The sequence below is a fragment of the Punica granatum genome, chromosome 5 (genome assembly GCF_007655135.1).
Source record: "Punica granatum isolate Tunisia-2019 chromosome 5, ASM765513v2, whole genome shotgun sequence".
NCBI lineage: Eukaryota > Viridiplantae > Streptophyta > Magnoliopsida > Myrtales > Lythraceae > Punica > Punica granatum.
Genome location: NC_045131.1, coordinates 22804333 through 22813192, shown reverse-complemented (window position 1 = coordinate 22813192; position 8860 = coordinate 22804333). Strand labels below are relative to the sequence as shown.

General features: G+C 43.1%; 1 protein-coding gene across 1 annotated transcript; it reads right to left on the bottom strand.

Moving 5' to 3' along the window:
• Positions 1–594: 594 nt before the first annotated feature.
• Positions 595–2656, bottom strand: LOC116207331 (phospholipase A(1) DAD1, chloroplastic-like). Its single transcript, XM_031540238.1, has one exon. The coding sequence runs from the start codon at positions 2185–2187 to the stop codon at positions 820–822; it is 1368 nt and encodes a 455-aa protein (XP_031396098.1). The 5' UTR covers positions 2188–2656; the 3' UTR covers positions 595–819.
• Between the last annotated feature and the right edge of the window lie 6204 nt (positions 2657–8860).

Genomic DNA, 8860 nt, shown 5'->3' with positions numbered 1-8860 from the left:
TAACAAATGATTGATACATGTCCAATCAAAAAATTTATATATAAATATAGCGAAAGATTGTACTAGCATCAAAACTATTACATGTTATCAAAGTGCAGGTGCGAAAAATCGTGAATGCATATGTCCCTAGTTGATTAATTCCATGCAGTGACCTAACTATTCAAATCCATACCCAGGGAGAGAAAATCATTGAGTAAAGAGTAAATTCATATATTGTATCCAATAAGATTAACTTTTAGAGTAAAATATGTGTGGTAACTTAGAACTTTAACATAATTAAAAGTGGGTACAACGTGGTAGCGCACACCCTAGGTTGATCTAGATATCCCAGATTTCATACCTAATTGGATTACCTGTGCCTCTTTATTAGTTATTTAGGATTTCTCTTTTATTGTACTAGATCTTGAGCATTTTTTATAACCCAAAAAAATAAAATTAGAGCTTTGACACGGTCCACATCTTTCTTTTAATATGCCTTTATCCCCGTGGAATCTCCCTTCTAACCACATTTTTTTCAGTATTGATGTAATCCAGCAGATTAAAAGATGGTATACTCTTGCAATGGACGAATATTTAAACGTTAGTTAGCTTCAAAATATATTTTTGTGGCAATATTAGTACAAATGTCCAGTTGCTGCAAACAATCTAATTATCAATAAACTCGTACAAAATTTTCATCACTGTCCGTTGCATGGAAAGGGAGAAGCGCTAACTGATACATTGTACAGTCGAGTGGGATCATCTTATTTGTGGAGACCCACAAGCTTCGGTCCTACTTCTAATTTATGTACGAATTAATAACACGTTTTGTATCAACAATCAAAGCAACGAGTTTTCGGGATAGTGAAAGTTCAGCAAGCTTGTTGCCGTTGCTTTGAAGGGACATGCGGAGCTAACGAAGCAATTCACCAGCTGGAGGTATGTTCTAAGCTCGTGGCATGTTGCCATGTTTCCCTTGCTGTGATAAGGAGACATGCGACTGCTGAGCCGTAGTTCTTGCCCGACATCGGCATACACCCACCGCATGTCTTCCACGCTCTTTTGGAACCAGCTTGGGAAGCCTGTTACTTGGACTGCCTTGTTCTTTGGCAATCCAGAGTTCTCCAGCACAAAACCGGGCACTTTGGTGACCAGATCATCCGAGTTCACGATACGTAATATTTTTGTTCCACTATCTTCCAGGCGACATCGGAAGTTTATGTTCCCTACACGAGGACCGCCGAATGAAACTACAGTCACCATGGGTGCATTGTCAAAGGTGGTACGTATGTCATACGCTGCAAGTTTAGCCAATGCTGCACCGAGGCTGTGGCCTGTGAGGGTAATGCTCAGGGGCTCATCACCGTATGTTCTGATGATTCTCGCTATCTCCTCCTTTATAGCGTCCTGCAGGCTTGGCGACGTGGAAGTTCTCGATGTGTACAAGCTTAGGAACCCGCTCTGTACCATCGGAACATCATCCTGCTCGACATCGCCATGTAGACCTGTCAAGGAGGCGCGGAGATTCTCAATCCACTCAAGGCAGGTGGCAGTGCCACGAAGGGCAATCACGATATCCCGCCTCCCCAGCCTCGAGATCTCCTTCTTATCCTGGCAGACTGCCACGTAGCCAATCCAGCTCGACTGGGTGGACATCCAGCTCGGCATCCTGTCCATCCACAGGGGGAGCTGGACGCCACACGTGGCCCGCAGGTGTCTCGTCAGCCTGTACCCAGTCTCCCGTATTCCTGACCGGGTGAGGAGGGAGCTCTGGGGATGCTTGCAAGTGGCGAACGTCTCAGACTCGGGGTTGAAATCGAACGCACGGTATGCGGCCTCGACAAACTCACCATAGCGGAGTATCTCACGCCGGAGGGTGTCGTCAAGGGGATCAAGCAACCCTTCCCAGTTGCTGATCCCCTGGTACTCCATCCAGTTCTTGGATATCCTCTGGGGAGGTGCTCGTGGTGCTGCAGTTGCCACGTGGTGAGGTGGTATGAGACGGTCCGAGGGGTACGCGACAGCGATGCTGCAGCATACCGAGCTGGGCTGGCACTTGATGGGGTAGTTCTGGGAATGGAAGTTTCTGCTGAGCCCATCAAGGCCTTGTGATAAGATTTTACTGTTAATCAGATTAACCAAGTCAGTGGCGTTGTTATTTGAGGAGGAGGTCAATGAAGAGGCGCCGTTGATGGGGGAAAGCCTCATGTTCGAGGAGATTAAAGATGCCCTTATGGATGGATATATATATATATAGAGTATATATGGATGATGTTCTTCCTCATCTAGTCTAGAGAAGTGGGGATTTTTATAGGAGGGGGGAAAGGAGTTGGGTCAGAGCCAACACCGAGTAAGTTTTAAAAGTAGAAATGGCTGTATTAGAAAAAGGCCAAAACAAAAAAAAAAGATTGAAATGGCCGCAGAAATATGGACGGCGGGAATGAATGAGAGAGAATATGGACGGCGGGAATGAATGAGCAGGAAGGAAGGAAGGATGGGCCCTTTCCTCTTTGATGGAAAAATTAATTTTGCCACGCTTTACAGGCTACCCAAAAATTCGTTTAAGTCTACCCAAAAGAGAAATTATTATATCTCTAAAATCACGAGGCATGTATAATTATGAATCGATTCTTTCCTTTTTTTTTCTTTTTTTGCAAACACACAAACTGATCACAAGTTCCACACTCGGGTCTAACTAATATAAGATAGCGGCATTTTGACTATCTCGAAGCTGAATTTGATGTCGTATAAGCCACTCGCGGACTTTTGAGGAAAATTACTATTTCTTCTTTTGGGGGAGGGACTTACTACTATTTGTTTATGCCTTCCTTGTGAGAATAAGGGTAGTTATTTCATAAAGATTTATAGTTAGCATTCTTATTGTGAGCATAATTCTATGAATAATAACGTGAGCTTCTGCCACCTAAACTCTTTTCTTTTTTGGCATTTTCACCCTTCTAAGGGGATCTTTTTTTTCGGTAAGAATTTTTTTTTTCTTCCGGTGGATTCTAAGCAAAAATTTACTTCTCCAGTATTTGTCTCCATATTAACAACACTTGCACACGTGTAACCCATTGTGTATCACGTGAGAAATATAAAATATTATCAGAAAAAAAAATTAAAATATATGGAGAAAATTAGAAAGAAAATGAAAATGTTTGGAAGGGGAATAGGATTGAATTGGAGTTGATCGGCAAGGCCCCTCGTCCACACCCACACAATAAATGCTAAGTCATCGGGTCCTTCGAGGCCATCAGAGACCTCATCCCTTCCAGTGCTGGCACCCGCAGTAGCCACTGGAAGGGGTGAAAGAAATCAAAGAGAGGTAGAGAGAAATTTGAGCAGTGGCGGGACTTTATTTTGGCAATGGTGGCCCAATGACAACCACCACAATCCTCTCTCTCTTTACCCCGCCTCTCTTTGATTTTCTTTTTTCATTATTATTAGTATTATTATCATTTTGCTTCCTTAATTAGCTATGGATAATGCCAATCACAGCTGATGGCCAATGGGTTGAGGTCGCCAGTGGCCTCCGGAGGCTCTTGGCGATATCACGGCAGCCATGATATTGACAATCTGCATGGGTTAAGTGCGGTGGTCGGACAGCTGCAAACCCTTCCTTGCCCTTTTTTTTCAATTTTTAGTTATTTTCTTAATATAATTTCTGTTATTTTACTGATATGTCGCTTTGTTCGGTGACAGTTGCGCAATTGCTGTTCACTTTGGTGGAAAATATAAAGTTTGGGCATATTTTCCTTCGATAATAATTGAAATGGTAAATTTGTCCAAAAATATAGTTTATAGAAAAAAAGTTTCGAAGGCTCATAATTTGCAATTTGATAGTTTTTTTTTTGGCTAAAAAGCATAAAGCTTTATTAGATTTTCATATTTTTTTTAATAAGGATGGCCTATATTATAGTACAAACATAGCGAAAACTAAATAAAAAAAAGGTGAAAGTAAAGTTCCATTGATGAGAATCGAATATGGGAACTCGTGGTTTCTAGTCAGTGACGTATGTCACTATATCAAACCTCATTCCTCAATTTTAATAGAATGCAGATCATATACTTTCTGATTTTGAACACTCTTGGTGATTCTAATGATTTTCATAATTGCAACACGGTCTAAATACATGTATAGCACGTCTAAACTTGCACGGCATGCATGAATGTAATCTTGTAGACAAGCCAAGAAAACATCTTTCCTACACTAGGTGATGGAATTAGGATCCGAGCTAACCTGCACAGAAGGACGTCGAGGGTGTTCCTTGATTTCTCCCTCAAATGCTTAAATCAATCTCAAGGTTTATTTCAGTATTGCATTAAACCATAATTAACGTACCAGACATGCTTATATAGGAGAGAGAGGATATATCGGGATATTTCCGAGATACTCGGGTAGAAATATATTGAGTGAATATTTGATGATACGAACTATTTTGATTGAGGAAACATGAAAGATCATGCTAATTGTCCTGTAAATATTCAACTAGGCCCAGCCTAGTTGCGGGCTTGGGCCTGTTGGGCCTCGTCGCTTACTCTTGGCCTGGCGGGCTAGCATAGTAGACTTGCATGATGGGCCTGAACACTGGTCGTTAGGCCCGAAGTCCATCATTTTCCCTTTGTCAGCACCCCGTTTTGACCTACTGACACTCGAAGATCATCAAAAGGACTCTCGGCTAGGACCCTCCAGAACTTTAAGCAACATGATTTAGTCGCCACCACATTCTCGAAGATCATCAAGAGGGCCCCTGGCTGAGTGACAGGATCCAGTTGTCACCGCATTCCGGAACCCAAACCATACCGTCTTCGACATCCAAGACACCGAGCTCACATCGATTATCAAGGAATATCAGACCCTCATTGGTCAGGCCGCAGTCACCCGCAACATCGTGGAACCCAACTTCTACACCACTCGACCTACCTTTATCTTACGTCTACTCGAGATCCAGACATCCCACCTTCGCGCCGAAACGCATACTCCAATGGCACGGAGATAGCAATAGCGAAACTCTTCCGTTTTATCGAATCACATGCGCAAAGGGTCCAAGGGGATTTTCTCCGGATTGATTTATGCCACACCTTTCTATTGTTGATCTTCGGGAGCTTCTTATTCCCTCGCTCGCAGGATCTCATTGACGCGGCTTTGGTTGGCGTCATCCCCTAAGTGATGCGGGCCACCTCGGCCGGTCGCCGGTGTCAACCGATCCCCTAGACCCACCAAGGTCATGTGTAAATGCTGAGAAAGCCAGAAGATCGGTCGATCTGCTCGGAACCGATCTAAGAAGAACTCTTATATTCCGACTTAAGTCGCCTCAAATCGGGCTCGGACTCGAGTCAAGACAGGAGAGTCATTCCTAGATATCCATGCTACATAGACCACGCATCTCGGTATTTGTAAAGATTATTGGTTTGAAAAGGGCACTGCTATTAGTTCACGATTTATCAACTCGATTACAGGTTATTAACCGGTTTGTGCAATTTATTCAAATGCAGAGTGAATTAATTTGTCAAGTGGATCATCCAAATTACTATGTGTGTGAGATGGATTAATTAAGGGATTTACCGAATACTTTTGTTTGCGAGTTTCAAGTCGTCGAGCTGGCCATCGATGGACCATTCAATAAGAGCTCTAATTTCCGACCATCCTGAAATTAAATCCGATTTTAAACCGAATTTACATGATTAATCGGGTTCGTGTGGGGTTTTGATAAAAAAATGCATTCAAACGTTCCAACACACGATATAGGCATGTACAAGCACATCAAAACTTAATTTGCCGGTTTTAAATTCAAGTGATCAATTAAGCCGGTTCTGGTGTGTTTAATTAGTCGATTTTATTCCTTAAAACCGAGTGAGCATGAGATTAATTCATGCAAGTTCATTCTCACTTTAAACAACCAATTTTAAATCTGACTCTTTAAAATTTCAAGTTCATGTTTGGGTCGGTCCTTCATTGCACACCCAGATTTCAAAGAGTCAAGTTTAATCATTATATCGGTTCGTGTTATTGTCAACCGAAACAATATTTCAACACATAATTGACAAGATCATCAAATCGACTGATAAAGAGCCCTAAACATGTCACTAAGTTGGGATTTCATACCTTTCCCAAGCTAGAGTCGGGAGGAGTCATGCAAGCCTTGAAGTGGCCCATGAATCAAGGCTGGGCCAAGATATCCGAGCTCTCTAAAGCAGCAAAGGAAAGGTAGCAAATCAACACAACAAACAACAACTTTGGGGAGTGGCTTCAACGAACTTGAGCTGAGCCACAAGGAAGAGAAAAGGAGAGGGCAGAAAAGAAACGCAACTTAAGGGCAAGATCGATAAATATATAGAGAGATCAATAAAAGACATAGGAAGAGAGGCACTGAGTTTTGCTCGGGGAAGAATGAGCAGCGAAAGGTGGGCCTTGGGGAAGCCTGGTCAGCGGCGTAGTAGAAGCGAGGAGCAGAGGAGGGACGTGAACTTGGACAACAACATCTCAGGGAAAAGGATGGTAGTAGTGGCTGAGCTAGCAAAGCTTGAAGTAAGGCTACAAGAAGCAACAGCCACAGCTTGATAGCTCAGCGAGGAAAAGTGGCAGCCATGTTCACCACGAGACAACTCAAGGACTCAAGAAGCAGCATCAAGCAGCCCAAGGAGCTGTAGACAGTAGCAAATAGCAATAAAAGATCGATAAATATATAGAGAGATCAATAAAAGACATAGGAAGGGAGGCACTAAGTTTTGCTCGGGGAAGAATGAGCAACAAAAGGTGGGCCTCGGGGAAGCCTGGTCAGCGGTGCAGTAGAAGCGAGGAGCAGAGGAGGGACGTGAACTTAGACAACAACAACTTAGGGAAAAGGATGGTAGCAGTGACTGAGCTAGCAAAGCTTGAAGTGAGGCTACAAGAAGCAACAGCCATAGCTTGATAGCTCAGCGAGGAAAAGTGGCAGCCATGTTCACAGCGAGACAACTCAAGGACTCAATAAGCAGCATCAAGCAGCCCAAGGAGCTGTAGACAGTAGCAAATAGCAGTGGCAAATGGAGAGGGTGGTGGTGTGGAAGTTGGCAGTCAGGAATGAACGGAGAGGGAGGTAAGGAAGAAAGAGATGTTGCTGTGTAGATGTGATTCTATTTGTCCAGGGAGGTAGTGAAATCAGAGGATCGAGGAAGAAAAGAACTGGCCGAGAGAGAACTGGGGTGATGGTGAGTTGTCCAGACAGGAAGAAAAAAAGAAAGAAAAGGTTCAAGATGACAGAGAGAAATGGAAGAAGATAGGTCTGATCTGATGTGTGTGTTCCTGTGTCTCTGTTAAGAGAGGGAGAGAGATCAGAAACTCGAGGAATAAGAGAGCTGGCCGAGAGAGAGAGAGCTGTGGATTGAGCTTCAAGAGATGGCATTACCCAGCTTTTTTAGGTTGCAGAAAACAAGAAGGATAAAAGAAAAGGGAATGGAGAAAAGGAACTGATGGTTATGGTGATGATGGCCAGGAGCAGCTAGAGGCTGTCAGAAGTAGTGTGAAGATGGTGATAGAGAGAAGGGATGTGTTTTGTGATCAGAAGGAAAGAGGGAAATGTTGTTCTTTACTACTACATACAACGGGGGTGGGGGAGAGAAGAAGTAGGGCATGGATTCAATGGCTTGGTGCCGAGAATAGAAGAAGAAGGATAAGGTGGTGATGTGAGATGAGCTGAAGATGATGGTGATGACCGATGATCAGTAGCTGCAAGTGAGGATTACAAGGCTGCAGAGCAAGGAGGGAAGAAGAGCAGGGGATGGGCTTGCTATCCATTGCAGGCTTGGCAGAGGAAGCAATAGGGAATGGGCGTTAGCTGCACAAAACTACAGAGCAAAAGAAGTAAAAGAAGAAAAGAAAAGGAATGAGAACTGGTCAACGAATATGGCATGGGGGTCGGCCAAGATGGCCATTTGGGCCAACCCCTCTGCCATTTTTTTTATTCATATGGGCATCTTTCGAGTGAAAATCGATGTCTCAGATTCGTCGATATTTATAGAATGAATACTTCGAAATCCAAAAATTAGAATAATAATCGACTCTGTGAAATTCAATCTTTTCAATCGGATATCCAAAAAATATCCGGGATCACCATTGCATTTAGAAAAATTCGAGAATCAAATTTATGCAAAAAGTTGTTTTTCAACCTCGAGTTTTGTTCCAGATTTTGAAAATCAAACTTAACGCATGTAAAACCCAAAAACGGCACATGGAGTTTTTTTTATTTAAATGCAAATTAAGTTAAATTAAGAAAATGTTCGGTTTCAAAAGTTGAGTGTATTGAGCAATAGTCAGACATGACTTCCTCAATAAATTAGGAATATGGTCAGGTCTTCCTTGACCATTCCCAAGCACCAGTTGACCAAAACGGGGTGCTGACAGCTTACCTCCTTTGGCTAGATTCTTGGATAGAGGATGCAGCTAAAGATTTTGAGAACCTCGTTTTAGTCCCGGCGGTCGTTGTGCCAGTCTTTCCTGCTCCTATTTCTCCTTGCCTTTGGATTGTGAGGTCTTTGGATTGTAGGGTCTTTGGATTATGTCGGGGAAGACTGTACGGGAACACGACGTTTATTTGCTACGGGCTGGGGGAGTGTTACCCAACGCCAAGTGGGAAAGAGTGGAAAATGGTAGTGCGAGGTATGTGTAGGGAAAACGAAAAACCGTATGTGGTGAGAAAATAAAGATCGGAGCGGACCTGGAGTAAAATTTAGAGACAGGACGGACCCGGGAGAGGAAATTAAGCACGGGGAAAAACTCGGATCGGGAAATTAAGCATTGGGACGGACCTAGAACATGAAAGTGATAATCGGGATAGACTCCAAATAGGAAAGAATTCATCGGGACAGACCCGGAATAGGAGAGAAGTCATCAAGACTGATT

Coding starts and splice junctions, on each gene's coding strand:
- LOC116207331 (XM_031540238.1), bottom strand. CDS start 2,187: ATGAGGCTTTCCCCCATCAACGGCGCCTCTTCATTGACCTCCTCCTCA.